The 16335-nt window shown below is 26.4% G+C and overlaps 1 protein-coding gene across 1 annotated transcript in view; it reads right to left on the reverse strand.

Annotated features, from left to right (window-relative positions):
* Nucleotides 1–5859, reverse strand: part of Ccdc44 (coiled-coil domain containing 44) — a 35891-nt gene extending 30032 nt beyond the window's left edge. Inside the window, 4 exon segments of the mRNA NM_001162480.1 lie at nt 1634–1808; nt 2945–3075; nt 3461–3570; nt 5541–5859. Coding sequence (NP_001155952.1) covers nt 1634–1808; nt 2945–3075; nt 3461–3570; nt 5541–5754 — 630 coding nt within the window. The 5' untranslated portion in view covers nt 5755–5859.
* Between the last annotated feature and the right edge of the window lie 10476 nt (nt 5860–16335).

Genomic DNA, 16335 nt, shown 5'->3' on the forward strand with positions numbered 1-16335 from the left:
CTCTTGCTTTTTCGGATTCAGCTTAAAGCTTAGACAAATATTGTTATCACTTATTACCATTAAATAAAATAAATATTTTCTAAAATATCTATGTTAATAATATAAAGTACTTAAGTACGTAGTCAATACATTGTACAAATTTGTTTCACGAGTTTTCCGAATGAAAATTAATACTAAATATTTATCTACACTAAAACAAAGTATATCGCATATTATATTGTATTTTTTTTTTATGTTAGAAAACAATATACCTACGACTCACATATATTATTATTAAAAATGATGATAATATTAAACTCTTATAAATTAAAACAAATGGCAAATTGTTTATATAGCACTGGCTTGAAAATAGATAACATTTTATGTAATTTATGCTTTGCCTATTTTTTTGCTATTATATAACTTAGTAACAGTAAGACCAGAAAATAGTAAAACTTATGTTAAGCAAACAAAGTTATGATAATTTAGAAGTAAATACTATTTTTCAACTAGGTGCTTAAATGTTTTTGAATCTGTGAAATATAATAAATATTACCTTGTAAACACAGTGCTTGAATTAGAAAGAAAAAAAAATGAAGATGCAAAAATATTTAAAAAATATTAAAAATTACTGGTACATAATATTATGCAATCAATTGGATACTTAAATCAAAAATTCCAAAAATTCTTTAAGACAAAAATCCGGAAGTAACATTTCAAAGTAAAATCAAGAAAACTATTACAGAATATATTTTTTTGTTTTATTTATTGATTCTATTATCCAACAGAAAAGTGTACATTCATAATCTTGTCGATTATTACAAAAATTATGTTGAAAGCTATGACAAAGTTGTAACAGAGATTGATTTATGGCATCAATATTTAAATTAAAATATTATTAAACTCTATAACATAGGGTAAGGTAAGAATACCAAATTTTTCTACGATATTTTAATTTTTAAGTGAGTTATGAGTATGTAAAATCCATCTTAATATGTTAAAATCCTCATAATTCACTTAAAAATTAAAATATCGTAAAAAGCCAATAAGAGAACACAGTAATATTTTTACCTGAAAGTTTAATAATAGGTTAATTCACTCTAATATCAAAACTAACAGCACACTATTGAAACTGATGAACGAAAATTTACTATATCGTACGTGTGTAAGACGGAGACAACATAACGTCTTATTATCTTAACCTAGATATAAGTAAATTAAGTCAAACAAATATTAATTTATACAAACATATTATACATTATATAAAAGTCTATTTTATTTCTTTAACCAATTCTTTATATGTATAAAGAAGAAAATATTTGATTTTCTTGGGCCATAACAAATTTCCTATGTGAGCCACCTTATAGCAACCTATGAGGGATGAAAAACAAAACTATAAACACTCTCCGAGTCTCAAGAGATATGTGTGCACGATTTAGTACCAATTGGTTCAGTAGTTTCCGAGATTACTGAATATTTACAAACGCACAATCATTTATATATTTAAAGAAGAAAATATGTAATATTCAAGACAAACTAACTTTAAATATTAAAATTAAGCAATTTTTTTCTAATTACCTAGTAGATATTACACTTGGCTCTGAAATTAAACTTAACACTATAACTAGTATAAAGGATAAAATTAGAAAGTTACTTTAAAATAGCCTGGTTCTAAATCGTCGCCGGAAGTTTCTACTTCTTCAGCTCCGGCATTAATTGCATGTTCGATACAATCTTCTGTTGCGTTTATCAAATCTGGAGATGGCTTAGCTATTAGTATTCCTTTGTGAATAAACAAATGCTTAGCTCCAGAATCACAATATGCTAAACTTAAAATAAAATACGAAAAAAGGTAATTAATACATAAATTTGATTAACTAAATACTTTAAAATAATCAGTTTTTTGAATATAATAAAATTCACATTGAATTTATTTTTATCTATATAGCTACTGTTTATTTAAACAATTTAATTTATTAGGACATTTTTCTGAATTAATTAAGGTCAAAATACAAGTCCTTTCAAATGTTATAATACTGTAGCATATTTCATTTAGTTGAAAATTGTATGAATAATATTTATCATAAATAGGTGGATGTTTTAGTTTTGAAGAGTTTTTTGATGTTACTTTAACAAGTGTCATTAAATCTTTTTTTCCTATAAATACTGTAGGCTGTAAAAAAGGAGCATATTATTTGTAAGTCAATAACAGATTAAAATATGAACTATTCTAATAATAATAAATAAACGAGAAAAAAAATCAAGAAAGTCGCTCCGGTTTATTTATAGTAAGTGTGTACCTTGTCATTGAGGTCACTGTAATGGATATTGTGTTAAAATTTAATTCAATGATAAATGGTTGTGTAAGAAAACCAATTCTGAGTGGAAACTGTCTATTTCTAAGGATATTTTATAATTTATTTATATTACTATAATATATTATTAATTAATTTTTCTATTAGTTAAATGGTATGTTGAACTAATTTTTGCGAATAATATTGCATAATGTATATTATAATCGTTATTCAATTCAAAGTCAATACTGACATACCTTAAGACAGTATGAATATATTCATGGAATAAATAGCTTCAAATTAGTATAAATATTTCTAAAATGTTATTATACATAGAAAATTATAAAAGACCTTATGATTGATATTTTTTAAATTAGAACAAAATAACTAAAATCGTTATTTTAATTTTAAATATACGATTTCATCAATATTTGAACTTCTGTGACTAACAAACCGTGTATATTTATTTTTGATATTTTTAAATATTGTAGTTAGAACAACTTATGAAGAACTACAAAATAATTTACAAAAAAATAGATAAATATGAAAAACATCATAGTACAACTAATACATTCATCATTCCACTAATAATCTAATTTATTAACTGTTTTTACGATATATGTTGAAAATTGTTATATAAAATATGATTAATTACATCATAAAATTCTTACCCTGATTTTCGTACTAAAGTATTTAAATTTTGCTTTAGTAGTTTTGCATTTTCTGTTAATGATTGAATCAGTATAATTGAACCTCTGGGTCCTTTAATTTCATGCCAATGTGGATCTGCTTTACTATTCGACTGAAAAATAAATAATTTATAGAAAAATAGTAAGTGAATTACATTTTGTCATCAATATATATTTTTTTGCACCCATACATTTTTATATTTAACAGACTGCAACATTAGTTATACATGAATTCAATGTTATTTAAATTTAAATGTAATTATGGTTTTTATTAATATAGTAATAGTAAAATAATTACTTTCTTTAAATAATAAAATCATATTATTTGATATAATAAAATTTGAAATTAGAAAATAAAAAAATAATATTTATTTCTATTTAGGTAGGTGTTGATTTTTTTTATTTACAACAAATATTTGAACTTTCAGTCTGTTAAAACAAAAATATATTGGATATATTTGAAAAATAATTGCTGAATTAAATAACAAATGTTTGTACATGTGTTTTTATAGTATTTAAGATAGTATCTTTCGGCATACTGTTCTTTTTGGCCATTTCAATTATTGAGGCTAACTTAGAGTTGGTTTCAGGATTTGAATCATTTTGTTCTGAAAAAAAAAAAAAATATTAATTAAAGTAATCTTTTTAATTGTTAATCTGTGTTTAAAATCTTTATTTTCAGACCTAGGTATTGTGATATATTTGCTAAAATAAATACATTGATTGAGTTAATCATATAACATGTGATATGGGTATATTAATTGTACTTTTATTATGTGAAGCAATTTCAAGTTTAATGTAGTAGGTAGGTACTTGAATTTATATTTATTTATTGAAAAACTTAACTAAAGTAGGCAGGGCCGTATTAAGCTTCTTGGCGCCCAGGGGCACCCATTTTCAAGCGCCCCAGTTCCCCTCTCTTCATTATATCATCCACTTATTGACTACCTCGCACATTATTTAGTATTTCAGGTATGTGAAAAAGTATAGGATGATTTTTTTTGGAGACTCCAAAAGATTATCATCTATATTTTTAACTGTCTGATGATCTTGATCCCTGATGTTGTGTTGACATAAAACAAATATAACTGAAATGGCTAATTTGGTCAATTTTAAATGTGCATTACAATACTTTAACATAGATATAGTGGGTAATAAGTTTATTAAGCTATCATATAGTTATAATGTTGAAAACTTTATCTAAATTTAATTTAGTTTTATTCAATAAAATTGCATTACATAAACAAATAGTAACAATTTTTTTCTCGCTTTCCCTTTTCCAAATTTATTAACTAATTCACTCCAATCAATATTCTTTGTAATTTCAGCTTCCGTGCATAAGACTGATAAATGTGAAATTTTTTCATTTGATAATGATAATCGAAGGTAAGTTTTAACTCTTTTAAGAACAGAGAATGATCGTATGCCACTTGAGTTAGAACATGGCAAACATGTAAATATTTTTAATGCAATTTCTATTGACGGAAATGTAGTGATTATAGGAGAAGTTGTTAATGCTTTCAATAAAATATGTATAGATGTTTTTTGATTTTCTGGCATACATGAAAATATTGCCTTAAACTGAATGAACTGATGACGTAATTTATTTGTTTATCGAAAATAATTATAATCTTAAATTAATCACTAATCAGATAGATAGGGTAAAATATTATGGTTGTAGGGTCACAACTCAGCAGTCACTCATCGGAAAAACTGTGCGAGTATAAATAACTCGCGATAAGAAGTTTGTGACCAGTTCACCAATTTATTATATCATTATTTATAGTACCTTGATTCCTACATAAAATTGAATTCGATTAATTTTTAATTTATTATCGGTACAACAAAAATATATATCTAAATATATAACTAAGGAAGTAATCATAGTAATTTTTTCATTAAAATTTTTATTAAATATAAATTGAGGAGTCACCAACATGCAACTGGCAACAGCGGTTTCTCAAGCTCGAGGCGCCCCTTGATTTTACCGAGCTGTGGCACCCGTGGGCAAATGATCACTTTGCCTCCCTTTTTAACACGGCCCTGATAGTAAGGAAAATGTATAAACCTGTGTTACAGTTTGGATACAAACCATAACCATAACTTAATTACATATAATAGTATTGACTATTGGGAAACAAAATTAAAAACAAATTTAAAATAAAAAGACACCTCAATAATAAAAAATATATTATACCAAACCATAAAAAACTATTAAGAATAATTAAAAAAGAATACAAAGAAGATTTTGTCTGATAGCATAAATAGTTGGCATAAGAAATTTGGCATTATTATATGACATATATTTATATAGAAATATTGTAAATTATAATATTAATTACAATGTTTTCATACGAGTTTATATATTGATACTGTAAAAGTATAATAGGTATAATAATAATAAATCAATATGTATCATGTAATACACTAATACCTAAGTAATGAGATAAATATGTAATTGATCTATGTAAGGTACACGGTTAGGCAAAACATAATCATTAAACATTTAAACTTATAACATACTTATAACCTAACCATAATCTTAATTGAAACGCTAATAACGGAATGCAAATATTACCCCTGATGGCTAGTTTCATTTGACGACTAAACCTGGCAAACATTAGTGATTTCTGTTGGTCGTTGGCTCCTTTTATATGCTTTATATTGGACCATTTGTTATGACCAGCATTTCTTTTAAACAGTATATTACTTAAGGCGGCTCGGCAGTGGTCAGCTGCTTTGAAAAATGTGTATCTGTACATTATTGAATGAGCAAAAGACGTATATTTCATAAATTTTAATATTGTATGATATTTAATTGTTATAACAAATTATATTAAATCTTAGTTTTTAATATTTTTTACATGAAATAGGAATACAAGAGTACAAAACTATAAAATCCGGTGATAAGCAGTATCAGTGATATGCTACCTGTTATCATTGACAATAAACTTAAAGATAACACGGACGAGACCATAGATAATGATATTAATTATTGGTCATTAATTACGTACCACATTTTAGTACCTAGAATGTCTTGATAAAGATTATTACCTATCAAGTCACTTTATTAATACCTACAAGACTACAACCAAATCCCGGAAAGAAAGGTCAAAGAAAAAAGAACACGGAATAAAAAACAACAAAAAAAAACATGGACAAAAAAAACAATTTAAAAAATTAAAATATATTAATTGATTATGAAAATGTTAACATATTATTGGAAATACAAATAAAAAATTTCAGTGTTTCACTAAAATTTACATTCGTAATATTAATGACGTGTAAAGTACTTAAGTGTGTAAAGTGATCACTATTACTACGCACACATTTACACGACAAGCAACAAACACATTGCCTATATTGAACTCCTTAAAAACTTATTACATAGAAAAAGCATGTCAACCTATAGGTATTAGGTACATATATGAATCAATGTTAAACATGATTATAAAAAAGTGTGAAGAAAACAATTTTTTTTCAGATCAAATATTTGTACATGTGGATTTTGAAAGGGTCATGCTTCTAGCAATTAGAATTGTATTAGGAGATCATAGGTATAACAATCAAAGGTTGTTTTTATCATATTAGTAGGTACCTATATTACTCAGTGTCTAAGCACTATAGGTACTGTGGCCTCAGTCTGTACGACTGATGAGTGATGATGCCATAGATTCAGAGATTTTATTAACATACTTAGACTCAACTTCGATTATAATACATTTTTTTTTTAACTTCTTATATTTAAATTGTATGTCAAATGATTTATAAAATATTTTGTATAGAAATGAGAATGAAGCATTTATGTGGATATACCTAGACAATTTAACTTATTAGCTTTTTTGCAGGCTTGCAGTGTTACCGGTGACTAACCGGTGTCTTGGTATCATCAATTGTTTTTGTACTAATCAATTAATAGGTATACCTACATACAATTTTTTTAAATTGTTCTTTTTTCGTGATCTTTTTTGGTTGTTCTTTTTTCCCTTGGTATTTTTTACCGATTACCTACCCCTACAACCTACCTCGTACCAGTCGTACCTATGAAATATTTGAGATTTTTTAATGAAAAAAATTGGAGTGTATAGTATCAACACATATTGGTTTGTGGGTATTTGATACTTTTACGTACCGATATAAATAGGATTATATTTCGTACACAAAATTACACCTTAAAAATTAATTCAACCTAGGCTGTATACTCAGAACTTGTATTCAGTATTATTTTGTATTTAATCATGTTATACTAATAAGTCAATGATTACGTCATGATCATCCAACATCCATCCACCCAGGCACCTAGACGCTAACCAAATGTCGTAGTGCTGTTGAAACAACATAGATTATTTTAATTTTTAAGCGTAAATATAATTTTTCGAAAACTTCGTTTTTTTTCGGAAATGTATTATTTTAATATTCTCCAATTTTTCCACGTTTTCGGAGGCTCTGGGAAAAAACCGTTTTTTTCCTAAATTTTCCCGAATTTTTCCGGAAATTTTCCGTCATTTTGATCCCTAGGTAGGGAGTAGGTGCCTACCATGGTCCATGACCGTAAACAGAGGGGGGGCTTTGGAGGGCTTAGCCCACTCTGAGCCTTCTTAAGCCCTCCATAAAATATATGTTACATAATTTTAATACTATACAAATTTTAATATATAACCATAGGTACGTAGACGCATATAAGGGGGGAATTTAGGGGCTAAGCCCTTCCACAAATGTCCATACCCACCCCCAAACATTTCCTATATATTTTGTTTTAAGCTATTCAATGTTATCAAAGTAAGCCTCCTCAAATCCAAACGCTATTTTCGCCCATTTGCCATTTGCGGTAATTTTTATTTTAATACATTATATAATTTATGAGCTAAAAATACATTTTAAACATACTACAAGTCTTAATGAATCTATTGGTATACCTACTTTTTACCCCAATTCTTCAATTTCTTCAAAAGTTACACGGTTAATAACAGAATATACTCAAGATTTATATTATGTATATAGAAGAAGAAAATATAAATATTTTATAATTATATAAAACATTTTTTATTAAATTTATACAATAATACAAATTTTACCTATAATACAAATTTGGATTTTCCATCTTAGCCTGAATAGGTAGGTATACCTTATGTATATTCATGGGTAAACGGACACTTTGTAGGTATCTACTATCTATTGTTGCATACTGTGGACACTTTGTACGGTGATAATAAATTGATAAAAATCGATCGCGAACACCTTGTACGATATAAATAAACAAGAAAATATATCTTACAAGATAAAATAAAATAAAATTGTTCAAAACTTTAGATCGCGAATCGTGATCGCAATCAATATGAGACATGAGTTTGGTGACATAGTACACTCCATACACAACACATACACTAAAATACAATATGAAGCAAATCCAAACTACTAAACTTAATCCAAAAATTTTAAATATGGATATGAATAAACTATTATTACTATTTCATGAATAAATAATTATAATAATAAAATAATTACAAATACACAATTACTTAAAATAATTTGCAAAACTTTTAATTTTAAAATTTAAAATTTATATATATTATGACTTATAATTGACAGTGGATTTTTTAAAAGTTCACGAAGCCTGTACATAGTAAGAATTTGTCATAACTATTATTATTATTATTATTATTATTTGTGTCTTTTAACTACATGTGTTATGTAATAACAAATTATGTTGCATGTATACATTTTTTTCTACGTCAAATAGTACAAATAAAAAATATTTATAAATATAAATATTATATTTTATATTTTTAATATAAAATTGTAAATTGTTTATACATCTTTTAATACTCATAAGTCATAACTCAATTTAAAATTTCACGTGCTGTATTTAATTTATTATTACATACTATTTTATTCATATTATAATGACAATTTCTAAGTAAAATTAACTATAACTCACACATTAAAAAGGAGTATACCACGTACCGGAGCAAGATGACAGAAGCCAGAAGGGTCACTATTATTTTGATATTCTCAATGAGAAAATGGCAATTTGAACAACTGGGTGTCCAGAACTACAGATGAATACCTTCAATAATCAGTAAATAGTGTACCTACCTATATGGCTATATATAAATGTATCATGCATTTTTGACTACTAAGTATTATTGATATAAAATAGTAAATACAATTGGTCGTTAATCATCGTCCATCGTTCGTCATTAGATATACCTTATTCAGTAATTCATGAGTTCAGTTTTTTACCTGTTAACTTTTGTATTTTTGTGTAGACGTATGGTTTTCTTAGGAAACGGGTTGTTATTGACGAAAATCAAAATAGTAGCAATATTATACAATATACATACCTATCTTATTCATTATTTTTGCCTTGGAAATACTCTAATTAATTTTATATACTTAATTTAATTATAAAAAATTAATCAGTACCACCATTGATTATTAATACTAGTTACTACTAGGTACTTGGAAAATTATTAACCATCGATGACGACCGATGACGGTACACACCGTAACGCCGTAACACTGTTCCACCAGTTGGTAAATTTGGCGGCATCAAAGGATGTTACACGCAAATGTTACAAGTGTGTACGCGGTTTTAGACTGCTATCACCTATAAGTGGTTTTAACACTTTTATTAACACGGCATAGTGGTGTATAATTATAGGAATTTGTCCGGGGAGGGGGGATATACATTTTTTTACTCACAAAATATTATGAATAGGCTTCGGGGGGGATATATCCCCCTCATCCCCACTTAATTACGCCACACCACACGGCACACCGTGCTCTTCAAAAAATGTTCAACAAAAAAAGGTTCGCTAAAAATAATAAATACCCAATGCAATAGCCTCATAAAACAGGCACAAGAAAACAATATAAATTCATCGGTACAAAAATATTAAATTTAATACCAAAACACCTACACGCATTAACTTTCTATAGGTTTAAGATAGACTTTAAGAAATGGCTTCTATATGAATTCAACACTGACCTATTATTATAAATTACCTTTTTTAATTGTTTGTTAAATTTATATTTTATTATTCTATTACTATTTTTATACTTCTTATTATTTATACTCTAATTATTAGAATTTTTCAAGATTATATATCATATATTTTTTTTTTATTTACGTTTAGTTTTAATGTTTCACTAGATGATATACACATATTTTACTTAGTCTTATATAATTAATAATTTTTATAAAACAATACAACATGTAAATTATACACTACTAATGATTACACTCATGTACACGTAATAACTCCTGGGCCTCCTCGCGAGAATACTCAGTGAGGCCCAGTATTCTTATCTTGAGAAATAAATTAATAATAATAATAATAATAACGTTGTTAAGCACATCTCTTTACTCTATAAATATCCGTAATTAATATTATTTTGTAATAAACCAAATTTCACATTTATCCACGGATTACAACATTTTTTTCTATGTTACAATAATCATTAGAATCATTTTTATCTGAATTTTAAAAACAAGACTGATAGCCGATAGGTAATATATTTTTTTCACAGGCATTTACTTATAATAACTATACCTACCTACTGCAGAATACATCGTATATTTCTGTATCATGTCCCCACACAGCATAAAAATATTTCCTAACTATGCAGGTAAAAATATTTTCACGAAAATAATATAGTTGTCAAAATATTTTTATAAAGTTGCGTAAATAATTCGAAAATATTATTTTAGTTATATTCTTTGGCCAAGAAGTTCATATTTTTGAAAATCTTTTATAAAAAACATTTTAATCATATTTTTTCAAAAAATATTTTTACGGAAACTTCATAAAAATATTAAATCAATATTGTTGTGCAATCATATAGTACAATATTTTGTTATAATGAGAAGAAAATATTTATAAAATATTATTACCTAGTCAAATAGGTATTCATTATTCAAACACTTGAAAATATTCACAAAATATTATCATTTCCCAAATGCTGTGTGGGTCGTATACGAGTATATTGTTTTAAGTAGGTTTTGTGTCTAATATAAAAATACAAATTGGATTTTATTACTTTCTAAATGAGGTGTTTCTATGAAAACGTGTTATTTCCAAAAACTGCTTTTTTCAGGAATAGTGATTTTCTGTTACAAACGAACCGGACAAGTTAGGACTTATGGGCAACTTTTAAAAATTCAATATTTATTTTTAGAAAAGGAAACTGTTTGAGAAATAAAAAATATTAAATTATTTGATCGTTTTTTAAAAGTTTTTTTGTTTTGATTTTCTGCAAAACAGGTAATTTCCGGAAATGATACGTTTTGAAAAAAAATATGGTTGTAGTTCGTTTTGTAAGTTTTTTAAAAACGTATTATTTCCATTATTTTAATTTTGTATAGATTTTATAAAAATATTATTATAATTTTATTCTATACTTGACATCAAGACGTAACAGTTTGGATATGTTTTAGATATACAATATAAGCACATGGAAAATATTTATTTATATCAAACTCAATATAACAATAAAACAGCCTTGTTACATTTAAAATTTAGTATAAGATACATGCATTTTTAACTAAATAGTTTATATTAGCATTTTCTATACACCATAACATTTTCAAAAAATGTTGACTTATTTTGAGTTGTTTAGGGAAATGTTCAATAAAATTGTATTTGTTGGGCCAAAAAGCGTGAAAATTTAATACAAGACTCCTGATATATTGCTACAATAGCAGTTGAAAAATATTAAAAATACATAGGCTTTTTTTTTTACTAAGCATTTATAGTTTGAATTTTGACAAAATTTATAAAATTTAAAAATTATTATTTTGTGGTTAAAAATTTATAAAATGTTCAACTTTTATAGTCAAGGATTGAAAATTTAAAACAAGGTTCCACGTAAATAGGTTATATATAAAATACTTTATTATTATTAGATATTTAAAACATAATCGTTAGGTACATAGAATTCACAATCCACATAAATAAATAAATGAAAAAAAAGCGAGTAAGTCATTCAACAGTAAAATAAATTACGAATTAAAATCTGTTTTCAGAAGCCTTAATCCAATTTGTTTCCAAAAACCTTCATCGAAGTCGATGAAAAGTTGAGGTTGTACAAACATTTGCAAATACCTCACCTGAACTTCTGAATTCTGAAATTATTACAGACTGGATAAAAAAAAAAAATTGCCAGTAAAATTTTACTTATATCTAAAGGTCCATATAATTTCCCAAAACGGTATAAAATACCATATACTTACAATATTATAACAATAATAACACTGTACTGTGTAGTACTATCAAACTATAGGTACTATACTTATTACTATAAGTACACATTTATGCAAGGATGGGCATTAACGAGTTAATAATTAAAATTAAGTTAAAACGTTAAGTTAATTTTAATTAAGTTAATTAACTCGTTACTTTTTTTTCAAATTAACTTTAAACTTAATAAGTTACTTTTTTTCAAGATTAATGTGTTAACTTCAAGTTAATTTTATTTCAAAAATATCTAAATTAAGTTAATTTTCGTCCGAAGAATAACACAAATTTTTGAATGTGATTTTACTTTGATGTATAATTTTAAATTTACCCAGTAATTTTTTTAGATGAAAGAAAAACTATCTAATAAGCCATATAATGGAATTTTTTCTTTTTCCAAATTAGCAAATTTTAACTTTACACTAAGTTAAGTTACTTTTTTTTCAAAGATAATTTTTAGCTTAACGAGTTAATGAAAAAAAATACGAGTAACTTTTAACTTAACTTAACTTAATTATTTTAAAATAACTTAACTTAACAAGTTAAAAAAAATCGTTAACTTGCCCAGCCTTGCATTTATGCACATATATTCTTTACTAATTACTCTACAATCTATATTGTAGATTTACAACAAATTTACATTTTTTAAATTCTCATAACTAGCTTCGTGCTCTTTGTATATTATCTTTATTATATTTATTTATTGTATTCATATTCTTTACTGTATGAAAAATATCAATAAAAGCCTCCGAGATGCCCTATGGCATAGATAATAATTTTACCTTAACATTTTATAATAGGTCAATAATTCACTCTAATTTAAAAATTAACGTAGCCAAATGGATTATTGGAACGTAAGATTTGTAGTGTTGTTCGTTTGTAAGACGGGACAATACACGCGGGTTAGTACCTACGTATATTATTGAAGCGTTTTTTAATATTTCAAATTTTAAAGTAAGGTATGATCATTTGAAAATAACACTACTGTAGTGTTCGTATATTTTAAAATGCTTCTAACTTACTTTAAAATTGAAATATTAATAAAACCTACTTTATTGACTAGATAATATTCTCACTTCTAAAATCTAAATTTAATGATAGGTCAATTCACTCTAAAATGAAACAAAACAAAACAAAATTAAATGAATTATTCAAAACGTAAATTTGCTTGTTATGCGTTGGTAAGATGGAGACAACGCATGTGGGTGTGGGCGTATGGCGTCCTTCTAGTATAGTATTTAGTATATTAGTATTATTTATTATTTGGTGTACCTACTCAATGGCTCAATAGCTCAATGTTAGTACGTATACATTTATAGTTAATATAGTCATAAGTCTAGTTATAACTTATAGGCTAGTTATAGGCATATAAAATAGCCCGTATTTATGACCGTATAGGTATAATAGAAAATCATTTTGTTCAATTTCGTTATCAATTTTTATATTAATAAAATTGTATTGTAGGTATGGTTCCAATGTTCTATACTGCGCTATCTGTAGAAATGGAATTAAAAAAAAATATCAACTGGTAAATCCAATGTTGAAAATTCAATGTCAAGAAATAAATGCCTGTTCGACATTAATTGTATTTGTATATACCTAATCTATCTATCTTGATTTCCTTTGTAATTTTCTATATTATTATATCTTTAATCGTGATCGGTAAGCCCGTGTCAGACACTGTAACGTCTCACGTAAAAATAGTATTACGCAGTGTCAACGTTAACACGGAGAATACGAGTATCCGAATACTCGAACTATTTAAATAAATATAATAATATTATATTCTGAGTTTCTTACCTAGCTGTTTGAATTGCATTTGATGAGAAGAAATACAAGCTGTTTTGTTCGTATTCGTCGTGTTTGCGTATAATTTAACCCGTATATTTAGACATTTAGGTACTTAACTAATAACTAATAATATACCTACTTATTTTAAAAATATAATTTTAAATTAATTGGAAAACGGAAATATGTATTTATATTCTCATGGTTCTCATTTCATTATTTATTATGAAAAATTATAATGTATAGTAGCATTGATTATAAATACTTGTAAATACTAGTATTTATAATCAATGGTAGTAGGTACCTATATGGCTATATATTACTATATAGTATATTATTAAGTAAAGTCTAAAGTCTTTAAAGCCAGGTTAGGTTTTAGATTTCTGTTAGCCAAACTCTAGTCTCTAGTACCTAATAACTATAATAAATATCTAATAATATAATATATTGTTATGTACAACATATTATTTTATTATGTATATCATTTTTCTGATCGGTACTTCATCAAAACAATTGTTGTTAATTTGATATTTTTTTTTTTTTTACCTACTTATTAAACTTTACAATGCGTCAACATATTATTGCATGTTCTTACAAGGTATTAAATATAATAATGATACGGTTAAAAGAAAGTTATATTAATAATAGTTGTAATAATAATATAAATTTGAGATAAAATTAATGAGGATAGGTCTGAAAAAAGATAAGATATTGTAGGTATGTAGGTATTATGAGACAGTGTGATAGTATTATGGGGAGATAATGCCTTTAGTTATTAGTGTGTTTAAGACTGTGGTAAGGAGGGAAATTAATGGATTAATTAATGAGCTTAAATTGGATATGAGTTTTGAAAAGGTATTTGATAATTGTTCTGTGATTTTATTTTGGTTGTTGGTGGCTTCTGCTGCGTGTGATTTGGTTTTGGTTCTGGGTTGAGACTGTTGAAAGTGAGGGTCAGGGTCTTTGATCGGTTGAAACTTTTGAGCAGATTTTTAACTATTGACTCGTATGCTGGGCATCCTTTGAAGTTTGCGGTGTGGTCTTGTGTCGCATAGGACGCATTTGGCTGGACTATTTCGGATTCTTGGTGCACTCGATTGTCAAGTGGTTTTCACCACATTTGACACATATATTGAACTAATTTGATATTGAAATATACAATATACTTTGTATACCTATATCAATATCTGATTTTTAACCTATACCTATAGTACACGTAATTTAATTTTCAAAACCAATCACCAGATAGTATTCTAAAATCTTTGACAAAAGTACATAGTATTTTAGTAGGTATTCTATCTATTATGTTTATAGCATTTTCGGAGACCTCTAAAGTCGTAAAAATATACTTAGTTGAAGTCTTCTCAATAATGATTGCAGTTTCAAGTTTTAAGCTAAATTTTTAAACCCAATTAAATAAACATGACGATACATTTTTTGCTTATTAAATAATATTTAATATTGTCTTTGTATAGGTTCTTGGTAGTACTATTGCCTATTACTAGCTACTTATTAGTTTTAATAAATTATAAAACAATAAAGTCGGGTATCCATACAGCCCGTAGGTAATATAATATGGAGTTGTGCAGTCATAATAATATTTCAATTGACATAACTCACTAGTCATTATGAATTAGTGATAAAAATAAAAATGATTTTATTTATTTATTTATTATATTGATTTTAACGCCTACTAAATATTTCGGCATGATATACAATACAAAATACTAAAAACTAAATACTAAATTAAAATTAAATTATATGAATAATGTAAAATTCCTAATTCATTTTTCTGTAATTACAGTTAAGTAGGTAATAATTTTAAAACTATGAGGCCCCTGGGATGAAGCCCACTCGGCCACCTCCACTCCAAATCCCAACACTGCGTGAGGCGACACGACGTACGCAAAGTCACGAACGCAAATTGAAGTACCCCTGAATCCCGTCGACCAGTACGTCACGATATTCTTTCAATGATTACTGATAAGTAGAAACTAGAAGATATTATAGGCAATAATAAATATTGAAATATTTTATTAATTATAATATTTATTATTTATATAATTCAGTGAAAAATAATAATAATAATATAGTCATAGGCACGATGCCACCGAATTAATTAAATCCGTGGTCAAATTAAATTTATTTATATCGATCGTCTTTCGTAAGGTTAAAATAAATTCGATTATCGCGCGACCCAGCAGCAGCCGCAGGCTGATATTATATTATATTATATTATTATTATTTCCGTGTCATGCGCTTATCAGTTATCACGCATTTACTCGCGGCGGCTGTAATGGTGGTGGTGGAGGTAACCGACCGCCTCCGTAAAGCGCAATCTCCATG

The sequence above is a fragment of the Acyrthosiphon pisum genome, chromosome A2 (genome assembly GCF_005508785.2).
Source record: "Acyrthosiphon pisum isolate AL4f chromosome A2, pea_aphid_22Mar2018_4r6ur, whole genome shotgun sequence".
NCBI classification, from domain to species: Eukaryota; Metazoa; Arthropoda; class Insecta; order Hemiptera; family Aphididae; genus Acyrthosiphon; species Acyrthosiphon pisum.